Source organism: Anser cygnoides, chromosome 6 (assembly GCF_040182565.1).
Source record: "Anser cygnoides isolate HZ-2024a breed goose chromosome 6, Taihu_goose_T2T_genome, whole genome shotgun sequence".
Taxonomy (NCBI): Eukaryota; Metazoa; Chordata; class Aves; order Anseriformes; family Anatidae; genus Anser; species Anser cygnoides.
Window position 1 is genome coordinate 14,855,960 of NC_089878.1, and position 15,244 is coordinate 14,871,203.

A 15,244-nucleotide genomic window follows, 5' to 3' on the forward strand; every position below is an offset into this window, starting at 1 on the left:
TTGTTGGTTTACTTTTATTATTATCAGGCACATTCACTTTATAAGATAGGGGAAGCATTTTTAGAATAGATTTTTCCTTTTAAAAACTCAACTGCATCTTCATTTGTCATTTCCTGAAACTTCTTGTTCAGAACCTGTACAGAAGGAAAAGGAAAGGGTACATTATTTCTTGTGTCTTTAGCAAACTAGTCTGTCCCATAAACAAAACATTCAATGATGGGAAAGTCATAGGGATTTGCTCTACTTTGAAAAACATGTTAATTTGAATCATTCATTCTGTAAAAAACAGAAATAAGCCAAAGTCACACAGGTTTTTAGGTACAAACAATTCAGTGGCTTGACTTTTTTTTTTCCCTGAGCTATGGTAACATTTATTTCACTGACAATGTTAAGTGGTAGCTTGTCTTTTAGAGCTCCTCTGTCCTTTCTGACACAATTACTACCTTGTAAAAGCAGATATGCTACGCAGTTATCACTCTGGAGAAAGCTCATCATTCCCTACAGGGCCTGTTCTGCCAAACAAACATACTCATCACTGTGCTGATAAAAGGACCTAAACAGAGAAAATAACAGGACTCTTACCAGAATCACATGATAGCCCAATTTATTTAGATGCCGCTTCTTCATTGCAAGCTTCCCTTGGGGGTGTGTTGTACCCAAACAAAATGCAGACACAGGAACAAAGAGAAATGCCAATCTACAGACAAGAAGAGTTTAAGACAATGATTCAGTGACGTCCTTCAACATTGCAAAATATAGAGCTGTCTTTCCGGTAGGCAAAATATCAGGACTGCACAAATTTCATTATCCTTTTCTTTCTCCAGACTTAATTAATTTAGACCCTCTCATCTTCAGTGAGCTTCACTCAAGTGCTAGCATCTACTCAAACTACTACAGCAGAATTAAGTCCTTAGACATCCACTTCCCCCATAATGGGAAGGAAATAGATCATTCCAAATTCTACATTATTTTGACAGCTTGTGCATTTACTTTGATCCTTTGCTAATATTCAAGATCAGTTACTTCCTGCCATGAAACCTACTTGGAAGGGTAAGGAAAGCTGAATGCTTTGAAAACCTGACAGTGAGTTTCTGTTACTCAATTGACTAGCTCTCTTTTTCTCAAAAAGCAAACTACACAAAATATGTTCCTGTGCAGTGAGACCCAGCACACAAATTTAAGCATTACCCAATTCTAGTTAAGGCTTACTTAATCGATGTACGTCCTACTTCATTTAGTGAGAGGTCATTTTTTCCCCACAAGATTAAAATTATCACCTAAAGCATGGGCATGATGGTGCATTTTATTCAAATTGTATTTCAGCAGCTGAATTCATTGCTAAAACATACAATTGGGATGCAAATTTCGGAGACATGAGAATAACTGAATTTTTAATTGGACACAGTAATACTTGGAATTTTACAATCATAATGTACTAATTTTTTGGAAGGGATTTTAATCATACTTCAAAATTTGTATCCATTGCAGGAGGTTGAGATTATCCAAACTGTGAGGTTTCCTGCTTCTTTCTCTGGAATGTAATTTTTTTAGCCTCTATTAGAAGTTAGCGAGCTGGATGAGGTGTTATTCTGAACTAGCATGCACGGCAATTTCTGGGAGCACAAATAACAAGTTACCTACTTTGCTTCTGCAAATCAGTAGAAATCGTAAGTGCATAGAATACATATAAACAAAACTAGCCTACTAGAAAAAATAGTCAAAAAAGACACCTTTGAATGCTTGTGTCAGCATGATTATCTGTTGCAGTTACTGGGAGCACTTTCTTTCTGTCTGAATCCATCCTGATTTCAAAATCTGAAAACAAAACAACAATAAACATTACAAGAGATTACAATTAATATTCTATGTAGCTCATTTGAAAAAGTTATCAGACACTGTCACTGCTGTGTTTCTAATTACTGTTCTCTTGTAATTTGCACATTACTGATCGCTTTTCTCTCCCTGCAACCAATATAAACTGCTAAAGCTTGCACATCTCCAAGAAAAAAAGTGCTTTTAGAAACTGTGGATGTAAGTTTAAACTATGATTCACTCTCATAAAGAAACTCGTTTTGATCTGAGTCCATCATACGTACTCAGATTTTCCTGTAATCTGATCCCCAGTTAGAAATATTTAGGAAGAAAACTATTACAAATAGCACAAGAAAATCGGTTATCTGGGTGGCTGGCAAAAGAATAAGCAACATCAAAATATAAAAGAAACAATGTTACAAAATGATCACCTGTCAAGATCATATCCCATTTCATAAATGAAAGTAGAAACCAAACATTATCCAGAGTTTTAGAGGAGAAACAAGTCAGAGAACAAAAGAAGGCCACTGTTTCATTTTATTCCAGGTTTAATACTAAGATGTCAACTGACTAAAACAGCTGGCCATACTGGATTTACGTGCAGTTAAAATCTGCTCGCTAATGCTTGACAAGAAGTCCAAAGCAGTTTTGTAAATAAAAGCAATCATAAAATTTCAGTAAACTGACTTTACAGAAGCATCCTACAAAATAAATTCAACAATCAAGGATATAATTTGTTAAACGACTGCCTTAAAAAAATTATCTTTTAATCACCTATACGCTATGCAAATTTGTTACCACCTTATTATTTTAGGGATTATACATCTACATTAAAAATAATATGATATTAATTTGTCTTCATACCAATATGATATTTATATGGCAGCTGAACATTTTGCCGAAACATATTCTCATCTCCCAGAAGTTCCAGCAGCGCCTCCCGAGCCTTTCTGAGATTAAGAGATACTAATGAGGAGAAATTCTCAGTTGGTACAAATGCAGGCTTCGTGAAGGAAGGGCTATCAAGTTCCATACATGTCTTCACACAGCGAAGCATCATTTCCTTTTTTTCTTTGTAAAGATCACCTGAAAAAGAATACAAAAAATATTGCAGCCTAAGTATCATCTCTCAGAACTTTTCATTTTGTTACCATTTACAGTCTCTTCAGAGCAAATGAATTTCAATATAGGAGTCAAACTCCAATTTTTTTCCCAATGATTTTTATTATCTTCAATATTCTTTTAAATATACACTGTCAATTCACTAACTAAAATAGTAAAGTCTACAGCTGGTACCTTCCCATTTATCCAGTCTTTCCCCTCTACTGTAACACATCTCTGTGCCTGCCATCAGTTACTACAGAAGCCTTAAGAACATGGAACAACAGAGCATGCATACAGGTCATTTGTAAAATCCAGACAGTAGAAGACTATTTATAAAACAAAGGGATATCAGACTTTAGCCATAATTTTGAAACTGTGTTTTAAGAGTACTAGCCTTCCCAAACTAACCAGTTACAGCTTTCCATCTTTCAGGTTCAGTCAAAGGAGGCTCAATATCAAGTCAGTTTTACTCTGCACTGAATTCCTACTCTGATAAACTACACTACTCACTGTAGAGAAATGTAACGTGGAAACCAAATTCTGCAACAGTGTTCCAAATTCCTCATAGTAACTCCGAGCAGTCAAAATAAAATTCTACTCATGATTCCAGGTACTGAAGTTGGTTTATGAAGCTTAAGATTTCCTGTGTTTTTAAAAATGTCTGAACATCTGTTGAACAAAGAACCCCTAGCTCTTAACACGTTTCCACCATTTCCACCAATCTCACATTCACCTCTGTGCGCAAACTATTAATTAAACAGTTGCCACCATGAGGCCCAGGACAATAAACCAGATGCCCTAGTGCATAATTAGAGACTAAGGTGTCACTTAAATCACCATTACTACATCAGCTTTTTCTTGTGAACTTCAATATTAATCGTGTTTGCCTTCTTTAAGTTATAAACTTTAACACAATTATAAAAAATTATTTAGGTAGGCAGACTGTCCTTTTAAAGAAAAAGAACATGACAAAGTAAAGCCTAACCTGATGGTAGAAGTCCTTCATAGCTCTCCTTTTGCAGCAGCTGATCAAGTGCACGATGAGGAAGGTGTCCTAAGATGCAAAGTGAATAAACTGCCTTCAGCAGTTCTGTGTTGGAAATCTGGGGAAGGTACTTATTCAAGCAGCTCTGAAGAGTCTCAAAAAACCTTTTCCAAAAGCAGAAGAAAAGTATCTAAATATACAAGACTATAATGGATTTCAAATAAAACTATGTGCTAGTAAATTTTATTGTCCTGTACAATCACATGTCGAGTAATCCAACATTAGCTTTAGAATCTTCTTTGAGGCTACAGCTACCTATCAACAGAGTTAGTACCTTTATCGGTCTAGAACCAAGAACATATCCATTTTCAGTTTCAGAAAAGAAATCCTATATAGAAAAAAAATGCTAAAAGACAGAAAATTTACCTTACAGATTAATAAAACAGGACTATGGATTTTTTCACAACTAATATCAAATACCAGTTGCCATTCCATACATTTCCGTATATTACTCTATTCATGACAACATAACATCAGGCATTCTCAAATGAAAACCTACAAATGATGTTGGCCTTTGGGAAGGTAGTTGAGTCGTGAATACACTCGGAGAACAATCAAAAGGCTTTTCAAGTCCAAGAATTCAGAGTCTGCTGTCACCTTCTCAGCAAAAACACCCATCAGTTCACTGGGCTGAAAGCCAAGTATCTCGAAGGCAGACAGAAAAAGGATAATCTGAAACAAAAGGTATTTTTGTAAGGTCAAGAGAGCCAGTAAAGTGGATCTTACATTTTGTTTTCATAAAAGGCATTTTTAATGAAAGCAAACTTTTCAAACCATAACATTCCTGTTATTTATTTATTCTGTAAGTCAATAGATAGAAGAGCATTTTAAAAATATAACTGTATGAACTTCATCAGAATGGTATTCCTAAAAGGGTAACATGGAAAGCACCAGAAACTGCCTATTCTACTGCTACTACTATAAATTATTTGGTCTCAAACTCACCTGTTTTTTGTCCAAAATGCAGACAATGGAATTAACATAGTCTGCTACTGTTGAAAACAGTTTTACATTACGGTACTGGAGATTGTGACAAGCTTCCAGAATAAGAATTAAATGCCAAAATCGAGCATCGTGAATATTCTCTGTAAAAGAAAAGCGAAAAAGGACAAATGATACAAAGCAAAGGGAGCTGTAGGTTGGAGGCACTGTGGCACATGATGAAATTTAAATTTTTTTTCCGATTTGGTTTTACAGAACTGCAAGAAACCATAAATGTGTGTCTATTTCTAAAAAGCACTGAGGCTATCAAGCAATGAAGCACTAGCACGTCAGCCTGGAAAACCTTAACATAACCTCCTGGCACATGAGCATGACAACACAGACTGAGTACCAGATCACAACAGACCTGTAGCACAGCACTGCTACTTCATTTGCCACACAAGATGGACCTACTCCTGAGTTGAAGATTAAGTACTAAAGAACAATGCTCTCTCTAGAACATCCTGCCTTGTTTGCTTCAGTGAGTGACATGCATGTCCTGAAAGACAGCGACTGCAGGAGAAAAATGCACAGCTACAACTAGACTTTGTTTCTTCTCCCTGAAGACTCAAGATGATAGTAGGAAAATAAATGAATTCAACTCTCCTGGTGAGTTGTGGCTCAGTGATTTTCCAGGCTTAGTATGAAACACTGTTACCTCATTTCTTCAGGTGCTCAGTGCTGACAATGGCAATTGAAGGCAATGAAATCTGTGCATCAAATTCAGCGATTGGTAATGCTAGGTATTCTTAAAGAAAATAGATCAAAGGAATCTCGTGTTACTGGACACTTTGACCTGAATCTCTCCTCTGTGTAATTAGAAAACTAATATCACCACTGGGTCATCTCCTCACTGCTGCAAAAACTAACTCAATTTATGAAACACACGGTTACTACAATTATGCTCAGGTCCTGAGATATGGAAGAGGGTGCTACTTTCTTGAAAGCCCCAGCAACAGCACAGGACTTGGAAAACATGCTGGAAAATTCCCTCACCCAATGGATAACCCTCCCTCCTCTTCCTGTTCCATCTCCATACTCTAGAAGGGGTTACTTCTGTCAAGAAATAAATGACTGTGCCCAGAGCACAATGTACAGCATGTAAGTCCTGACGATATGCACTAAAAAAAGTGCAGAAAAAAGCACTGAGTAGCTGCTTACTCTATGCATGCCATGTAGCCTGCATCTGAGCATGGCATGAGTCCTGTGGCAGAAGCCACTATATGTAATTAAAGACTGTGTCCTAACACACATGAACATCAGGACAAATAAAGACTGTACAAACAGCCTAAACATTCTTGTTTCATAAATATTAAGAATGTTGTTTTGATATATTACTGTTTTTTGAGACACACGTATTTTAAGTGTGAATCAATATGTACTGACTACACATACTCAGGAAATGCATTGCAAAGGTTGGAGAGAGGTGAGAGCATTACCTTTCGTTTATTTTTTTTCTGTACTGCAGCATGAGGTCAGCTAGATAAAGCAGCATTCAATATTGAAAACCAGTTAATCAGGGAAACACTATGTTCCCTTCAGTTGGTCAACTAATCGCATCAGACCACTCATCTATTTCCAATTCAGATTTGTTTTAAAAGCTTATCTGAAATCTACTTTTTACTTCTAGCATTCAGTTCTTTTTCCTAAATAATGCATTCAGAAGAAAAGCAAAGAAAAATATATAATTCAGGGAAATGTTAAAAAGGGTACAGAATGCAAGAACTATTTGTTTTCATTATCCATCACTAATTTTCTGTCTTGCCACTTGTCAAACGACTCCACATTACTATTCCCTTCTGTAAAGCAAAGATACTCCCTGAATTTTAAAGAAAATTAGGAAAGGGACATGAAAGGGAAGAATTTGGCGTAAGGAAGGGAGATTTAATAAACATTTTTTTCTTACCCTGGATCTTTTTACTGCAGGCATTCAGGATGGGAATGGAACAATAATTCATTGCAACAAGACCCAAAAACACACGCCGAGCATTTAGGTAAGTCAGGTGGTCAATCTCTTTCAAAACTGCCATCTAAAGTGAATTAGAGTTTATTAAATCCTTTGTTCTTCACATGTTACCACCGCTTTATCGTGAAGGAATCTTCACCAAAACTTTCCCAAATTCATTAGCCTGTCCAGACTTAAATGAAAGAAAAAGGAGCAACAAAAAGCAAAAGCGTAAAGTAACTTCTTTCAAATTCTCAATACACAATCAGAAGAGATCAAGTGTTCTCTAGCTGGGTCACTATGTCATTTCCCAGCAATTTGCCTTTGTATGGATTTTTTTTTTTAAAGAAGTCTCAGTAAAACTTACTTCCAAATACTATGACACCATATACTAACTCTTAAAAAAGCAGCAGAAATATAATTAGCACAGTCGATTTACTTTATATGACTGCAGTTACTATTCTGGACATGTGCAAGAGCTGTAAGCTTTCAGCACGATCCAACAGCACACTGAGTGGCATATCTTTAATACGAACACCCAGCTACTAATGTGAACAGAGGCACAGATGATGGCGCAGAACAGACTTCATTTACAGAAGCAGCAGTTAAACTGATATAAGTGACAGTAGAAATGAGACTACAGAGTTTAACTTTACTGGTTATTAAAATGCAATATTCTTACTGCATGTCTATTAACGGGTAAATACAAAATGCATCTACAATAGAAATTACACAGTATTTCATCAGTTTTCCAGCCACAGGTTGGGCAAGGGAATCACAGAACAGCCTATAAGTGCTTCTATGAAATACCATCTGGCCAACCCAAACAAAAGGTGAAGGCACTGCTAATTTACTGTCTCAACTCCTTTTATACCATCTCCATTGCTTCCTGCCCCCTTTCATGCGGTGATATTCCCAACTCCAAATTTAAGTTCCTCTTGCAAATATAGCTGGACTATGATTCATATAGCAAATGCAGTTAACTTTTGTATTATACACTCTCTTTGTGCATCTGGAAAGAACCATACACAGTTCATAAAACAACGCAAGAGCACGGGCTTTGTGGAAGTAAAAATGAGCCCTCAGCCAAGTTCACCTCTAATTTCTTTTTCAGAAAGACTGGAGCATCTTTTCCCATGCATTTCATCAGGTTTTGCAGTATAAAGATGTCTCCGATACTTGGGATTCGCTGCTCCGCTAGTAATCTGATGAAGAAAGAAAAGCAAGGCCTTCAGATGGTTTCCTTGTTTCAGCAGAAACTGGTACGTACCCCCATTCTCCCTCACTGATATACTCCCAAGTTACAGCTGTTATTCCCTGCTCGTCTCCTGCCTACTTTTTGCAAGGCTGGCACAACTTTACATGATGTTGCTGCAGCACAGATGTTTACCCATATGGAAATAATTACATTGGTATAAATATATGGTTTCTTCATGTTTCCTGATACATAAGTGTTGTCCCTGACATATTCTGAACACTAGGGTCACCTGCCCAGACTACAGGTGACCATGCAGATGCGAGTGCTGTTAAGCCTCATGGAATTAACACTTTTCTGCAGAAAACATTGCACGTTTTTATCATAGAATCATCTAGATGGAGACAAGTTCTGAAACAGACTGGAAACTTGGGAATGGACATTGACAATGACCTGGAGCAAGTGAGGAAAAAAAAATGAACAAGCTGTGCTGTGAGCTGCAGGAACAGAAAGGGGTATCACAGAACAGAGGAATCATAAGTATGTGATGAAGGAGTTTCTGTTTTCCCCTGCTTTCCACCAACCTACAAGAACTGCGTTCCCGAGCTTACAGGACAACCTGCTCTTTCTGTATCACTAGCACGTCCGCCTTTTCAAAGCAGGACCTGACTTGGGACCAAAAGTACTAATCTATTTCAAGTTTTGTGACAGCCTCTGTAAAAACAAGCTCATGGGTGTAAGCAGGTCAGTTCCCCACATACATCTCATCAGTCTAGAGAAAATCATTAAAACCAGAGAAGTTATTCTGATAAAACACTAGACAGAAGGCTTTGCTGTATAAAAAGATGAAGTCAAAACTTGTTTTCATTGTAATTTTTCCTTACTAAACTCAAAGGAAATAGTCCCTGGCTTTTGAACAGCATTTTTCATCATGTTAAATCAAAATAGTTAATGAATTAAGCTAGCCTTATTACCTCCTTTTTACACACAGGTAAAACAGAGGCATAGATATGCAAAGGGACTTGACCAACATCACAAAAAAACAGTGGTAGCAATGCAGTCAGAATACGTATCAGCTGCAGAGTGGTCTAGCTTCCTATGCCATCAGAAGCCTTTCTGCTTGAAACCGCAAAGACGATGCCAAAAATCACTGTTATGTACAGCTGTTATCTCATGTAATCATCTAAATCCTAAAACCAAAATGTCTTTTATGCACAGATATTCCCTCCATGACTTACATAAGACATACATTCATACAATATTTAAATATCAAAAACACGTGAAAAATGTATTTTTCTCACTGTAATCCAGCTTGAAGAGCGCTCACATTCTTGTCTTTATCCAGCCCTGCTAAAGTAGTTGCCAAAACCGAGATACACCGGTTATCAAGTTGATTGAGCTTTTCCTGTTAAAGAGTTTCACAATGTTAGATTACTTCAGACCAGTAAAAATTTCAGAGAAGAAAACTGACCACTCTTAACTTCCACCTGCCATCCTGCCTTCCCCCCGAGAAGTCAATTCCTAAGACTCCATTGTCCTACAAGGTCTCCCATCAGCCACATTTAGTTGATTTGAAAAGGGTAATGATTTTTCTGTTAAATCCATGTGAAATCAGCCAGTGGTTTCAAAAATTGAAGAAACTATAATTACACACGGATTAACTAAGGGAGCCCAATTTCCAATGAAGATCAGATTAAACCAGGGATGTAATCCAAATCTCTCTGATGTTGGGCAGCCTCCCAAAACTAACCCTGACACTTCAGCCCAAACTTTGAAGAGAGATTTTCATACTCACCTGGCATACCCTCAACAGCGTCTGGACTAGGAGAGTGTTCTGAGGAACACCGAGGTTCACCACAGCATGCAGACTGAACACCAGGTCAGCCCGTGTCATCCTTCTGGAGTCTCGCAGCAGGTGCTGACAAAGCTTGACAAAGGCTGGGTGCTCAAAGATCAGCTGCTTCTCGTAACGCTGCTGGTCTTCAGACAGGCTTTTGAGGAGTCTCCATACTGTAGTTAAACAGTTTGTGTAGTGCTTAATGGAAACAGCAGACTCTGAAGCCAAATCCAGCACATCGCTAGGACAGGTGCATTTCCGGAGACTACTAAAGAATTGTTCGTTATGATCCAGAAGAGGCTTCGCCTTGAAGCCCTCAGAATCATCCTCCAAGTTTTTCAATTCCAAGGAGCTCTGGGGAGCCTGCTCGCTCCCCATAGCCTCCGTACTCTTCTCTGGTTGTATTTCGTCACCTGTGCTAAAAACATCTGCCTTTTGAGATAGAAACCGAAGAGATGACCCACGTGGAGAGGGAAAAATATTTAGAAAGGATTTTCTGAAGTTCACATTTTCCAGGGGATCCTTGTGCCCGCCAATCCATGAAATGTGTTTTCTTGTGGTGGCTGAGTACTTGGGAGCGAGCACAGGACCGCACCTACGCAAGCACCTGACTGTGTTCAACAAGTTACTTATCTTATTATTCATTTTTGTGAGCGTCTCACGAACGAATTTGACGTGCCAACTCAAGACAGGGGACCCGACGAAATTCCTCCTGCGGAAACCAGCCTGGAAAGAGAGCACGAAGTCATTTATCTGAAAGGGAAGCCATAGCTCAGCGAGCAGACCTTCAACTGTAAATCTGCAGGGAAAACATTTGGGACAAACCCCCCCGGGAGGTGCTGTGCAGGGGGGACCCTGAGGGCCGCTGCCCGGCTCGCCCCGGCCGCCCCCCCCCCGGCGGGGCGCTGGGCACCTGCCCCCTCCCGCCCGCCCCGGGCCTCCGGGCTTCGGGCGGCCGTTACCCGCCGCGCGGCTCCGCCATGCCGCCGGGCCGCCCTGCGCCAGCCTCGCGAGAGGGGACGGCGCGCGCCGAGGGCCAAGCGGCGGAGGCGGCGCGTGCAGCGCGTTGCCGCGCGACGCCCCAAGCAAGCGGCCGTTGGAGGGCGGCGCGCGCATGGCCAAGCTGGTGCTGGCGGGTGAGGCGCCTGAGGGGGCCGGGGTGGGGGGGGGGGCGCGTGGAAAGAGTCCGAAAAGTTTTGGGTTGTTCGAGTTCCCACCAGCCCTTGTCACCAAATCTGCCTTTGGGCGTGTTGCTGCTGCTTCCACAGGCAGGGCAAACTGCCCTCACTATGCCAAAGCGGAGCTCCTGGCTGACTACCTGCAGGCTAACTTGCCGGACTTCAGGGTTCACAAGATCACCCAGCACCCTGACGGGTGGGAGGTAAGGGACTACAAACCAAGCCGAGGTAGATAACAGTGCTCCACCTGGCAAGGAGTGTGCCTGGCTGCAGTGTCTCTCTTACTTTTCCGCATTAGCATCTTGGTACGTGGATGGAAGTGCTGCAAAAGCAGCTTTGGTTATGAGCGCCAGCCTGAGAAAAGTTTCAACGTTCTCGCTGGCAGAATATGTACATAAAATGAGGGTCACACTGAAACTGTGTTTTGCTAGCAAGAAACTGAAGTTTATGTCTTATTAAGTATACGTGACTGTTCAGCCTGCTGTTTTCTGTAAATTTTTTGCATGCTGTGATTGTGTATACTTTCACAGCCATTATTTGCCGAGAGGATTTCTGGCATTCAAAGGCTTTGAATTACAACGGAAGTATAAAATTAAATCTCATATATTGGTTTACAGTGTGAGTGGGCCTTTCCAATTACTTTGCTGTATGCTCAGTTGTTCATTTTACTTTAAGTTTGTTTTACTGTAGTCCATATAAAAATGAAAAATTGCAGTATTACTTCATGAGACAGTATTGTGCTTTATAATACCCCTTATACTTTTGATTGACACCTCAGCCAATTCAACAGTAAAGTGAATGGCAATTAACCTCTTCAGCCTACCGACCCTTCTGCAGAGGTTACCTACTTCTTATCTATTTAAGGAATCCTCAAATTTCTCGCTGCTTTACAACATTTCTATATTCAGTGTTATTAAGACAATGGAGCAAAATTACAGTGGTAAAACCAAGCAGAAGTTAGTAGGACGTTTTGCTCTTTTGCTGAAATATTGCAGTATATCATCATGAATTGCTTTGTGTCAATCTGCCAATTTTTGCACACTGGTATGTGGGTAAGTTGTGAGACACTTTGTAATCATGTATTGAGAGGAAATAATAAGAATGTTACTAACTGTAACATTTAACTGTTATCATAAGTGAACAAGTATTAAAACTTTTTTTTTTTTGGGGGGGGTGGGGTGGGTATTTACATTAGCAGTGGCTCCGTGACATTTGTGAAATGAATGGATGGGAGCACAGACGGTCTCCAATCATTTGGAGAGAACTGTTGGACCGTGGAGGGAAGGGTCTGCTTCTGGGAGGAGTTAATGATTTTCTGGAATATGCTCAGGTAATGAGCTGCTTTTTATACTATAAAACATGAAAATGTATTTTACATTTTCTTATAATGTTGTTCTTTATTCCTCCTTCAAATGTAAAATAAAGCTATCCTAACGTTACCTTGCTGTGTTTGAGCTGTCATTTGATTAGAGATCACCTTTTTTTTTGTTCTTAGCACTATTATGGCATCACCTCAATGATGTTGAGTGAGGAAATGTTAGACATTGCTGAGGAGAACCTACAGGCACATGTGGAAACTGAAAAAGAGGAGGAAGAGATTAGAAATCTTACCAACCCTTTGCAAATCTGGATCACCAGGTGAAAGTATGAAGAGTATTTATGAAGTTTCACTCAGTTTCAGAAGAATGCATTTTTTCGCATCACATATGAGGTATAACTCTCTGAGGTTATACATGAATCCACGTAATTTGCTGATTTGAGTTAGGTTCTGCACCCTTCACTATGAGCATTCAGCATATGAATTGAAAAGTATTTCTACTTTTGTTACATTATGTTCCAGTTTAAGTGAGGGATGTGAACAGGTGTCAATGAGCTCACCAGATCACCTTGGAGGGAAAAACAGGTATTTGCAAAATCTTGTAATGCAGCTATCTTACATTAAATATATTTGGAAATATTTAAATACGTAATCAATTCCTAGCAGGTCTAGCTGTAGAAATTTATGTATTTCTCTTAATCCTAACAAAATACCTAAAAAAAATTGTGGTTCTCTAAGACACTAGACTTTAAATGACAGTATAACCTGAAATGTATAGGATGGAAAAACCTTCAAATGAAAGGATTCCCCAACTGTTTTTAATTTTTAACATGTTAAGATCAGAGAAAGACCATTAGCTTGGATCTTTTATTGCTCTATTTAAATATAATCAAATGTAAAGGTAAGATCTTTGTGTTTATTTATGTAATACTTTGAAACGAGCAGTGTACAGTGCTTAACTATGATTTTTCGGTACCCTTCTTTTATTAGTGCATCAGCTCCTATATGCTATCAGCTGATACCTCTGTTGGCAAATGGAGAAGTGTTTGGGATGACCACAGAAATCAGTATCCATTTGCTCGACACTGACGAGTTTAAGAATGTTCTTTGTGGTATTGTAATGGAAGTGGAAGACATGGCATTCCCACTCCTCCGTGGTATTTCAGAGCACACTGAAATAGATAAGGCTTTTCTTCAAGCTGACGTTATCATTGTTCTTGATGATATCCTCTTAAAACGTGAAGTCCAGTCCCTTGAGAACTACATCAGAGAAGTGAGTGAGATCTGCCATGTGTATGCTCCCCTGATTGAGAAGAATGCAAAGAAGGGGGTCAGAGTAATTTCAGCAGGAAAAACCTTTGTAAACCTTAAGGCGATGATGATTATCACATACGGCCCATCCATTAATCCTGAAAATGTCATTGCTGTTGCAACATCCTGGGAAACTGCAGCTAAAGCCATGCTGGCCAGGAAGCTGAATATGAATGCAGCAGGTGAATGTTTTTGTGTTCTGGGAGAATTTGGGGATTTCAGTGGATGAACTTCTTTGAGAGCACGCATTTCATAGAACAACTGATAGGCTGACTTGCCTATCAGCAGATTATTTGAGAAATTCCTGTTGCACCAATGTGTTTTTTGTTTTTTTTTTTTCTTTTCAGATTGCCTTTAAGCAGTCAATATTTGCATGTACAGGACTTTAAATGAAACATTGCTGTATGCTTGTGATATGATTTGTTTTCTAACAGCTAAATATTAGGTTTTTGTCTAATACATATAACAGCATTATATTAATTAAAGTTCCTCTTATAGCTTTTGGTGAGGTTTCTTGTAATGTTATGGAGAACATTGATGCATTTTTCAGATGAAAACGTATCTGCAATCAAGGCAGGACACTGAACTGAAGAATAATTCATTTTCAAAGGGACTTCCAGAGGTCATCTAGTCCAACCTATATTGTGAAAGTGTTTGTCTTTCTTTTAAATAATTTATGTATTTTTCTCTGTTGCAGGAGTTAAAGATGTGATTGTCTGGGGCAATATTACTGGCTGTAACTACATTGATTTGTCACATACAAAACTTTACAAATGCGACAGTGCTGTTTGGGGCCCAGCTAATTTTTCACGTCCTTTGATGAATTTGATTTATGATAGGTACTGTACAAATTTGTTTTTTAAAGTAAAATTAAATAACTTTTTAAAATTTGTGTTTATCTGAACTGTTTAATGAACATCAGGAAAGATTTTTGTTTACTGATTAGCACTGTACATAAAGAAAAACCCAAGCTGAAGTGCTGAGTCTGCGAAAGAAATTGAGTAGTTCCTAGTGCTGTATAGTCCTGACTCCCCTGCCAACTTTGTTTATATTTTCCTACGTATTATGTGTGTATCATATCATGAGCAGGCTTTAAGAAGTAAAGAAAAGCCAGATAGTGACTTAGATACCTAATGTGCTTGAGAAAACTTTGAAATAATACTAAACACGTATCTGCCTCTTGAAGTACCTGAATTACATTGAACTTATGGCCTGAGGGAACTAATATTGACAATTTCCCAAAACAGGACTTGTTAACAGGTGTTAGAAGGATACATGGCATCTAGATAGCTTCTAGTGGAAAGAGAAGTATCAGAGAAAAGATGTTTGGAGTGAGTGGGCAGCAGAGGTGACGTACTCAGGCCTGGTTGCGTGGAGCTCCCACTCTGGTATAAACCTTCCAGTGTCTACTGGGTAGCCGACATTTCTATTCCATACTTGCAGAGTGCCTAGCAAAGGGGAATTACAGTTCATGGCTGGGTCCTTACATAAGAGGCAACAAATGTAAACAGTAATAAT

General features: G+C 39.0%; 2 protein-coding genes across 10 annotated transcripts in view; one reads left to right on the top strand and one right to left on the bottom strand.

Moving 5' to 3' along the window:
• Positions 1-11,009, bottom strand: FASTKD2 (FAST kinase domains 2). Its single transcript, XM_066999123.1, has 12 exons — positions 10,882-11,009; positions 9,878-10,645; positions 9,384-9,487; positions 7,984-8,092; positions 6,849-6,972; positions 4,907-5,046; positions 4,461-4,633; positions 3,902-4,065; positions 2,677-2,898; positions 1,731-1,815; positions 583-697; positions 1-134 (listed from the first exon to the last, which is right to left on the bottom strand). Exons 2-12 carry the CDS (start codon positions 10,562-10,564, stop codon positions 39-41), a joined length of 2,019 nt encoding a protein of 672 aa, XP_066855224.1. The 5' UTR covers positions 10,565-10,645; positions 10,882-11,009; the 3' UTR covers positions 1-38.
• The window catches only part of MDH1B (malate dehydrogenase 1B), a 12,186-nt gene continuing 7,848 nt past the window's right edge, over positions 10,907-15,244 (top strand). For 2 of the 9 annotated variants that reach the window (XM_066999130.1, XM_066999128.1), the window contains exons 1-6: positions 10,910-11,055; positions 11,188-11,300; positions 12,293-12,427; positions 12,593-12,735; positions 13,406-13,908; positions 14,424-14,565. In XM_066999130.1, the coding sequence (XP_066855231.1) occupies positions 11,034-11,055; positions 11,188-11,300; positions 12,293-12,427; positions 12,593-12,735; positions 13,406-13,908; positions 14,424-14,565 (1,058 nt within the window). In that variant the 5' untranslated portion in view covers positions 10,910-11,033. The other 7 variants (XM_048047198.2, XM_048047204.2, XM_066999126.1 and 4 more) reach the window with 7 other exon arrangements.

Bases quoted from the DNA above. Each gene is read 5' to 3' on its own strand.
- FASTKD2 (XM_066999123.1), bottom strand. From the start codon at position 10,564: ATGAATAATAAGATAAGTAACTTGTTGAACACAGTCAGGTGCTTGCGT. The intron at 6,973-7,983 runs GTGAACTTGGCT...AATTCACTTTAG, and splicing joins TTCTGAAAAAGAAATTAGAG to ATGGCAGTTTTGAAAGAGAT. The intron at 4,066-4,460 runs GTAGGTTTTCAT...CTTTTGGAAAAG, and splicing joins CCCAAAGGCCAACATCATTT to GTTTTTTGAGACTCTTCAGA.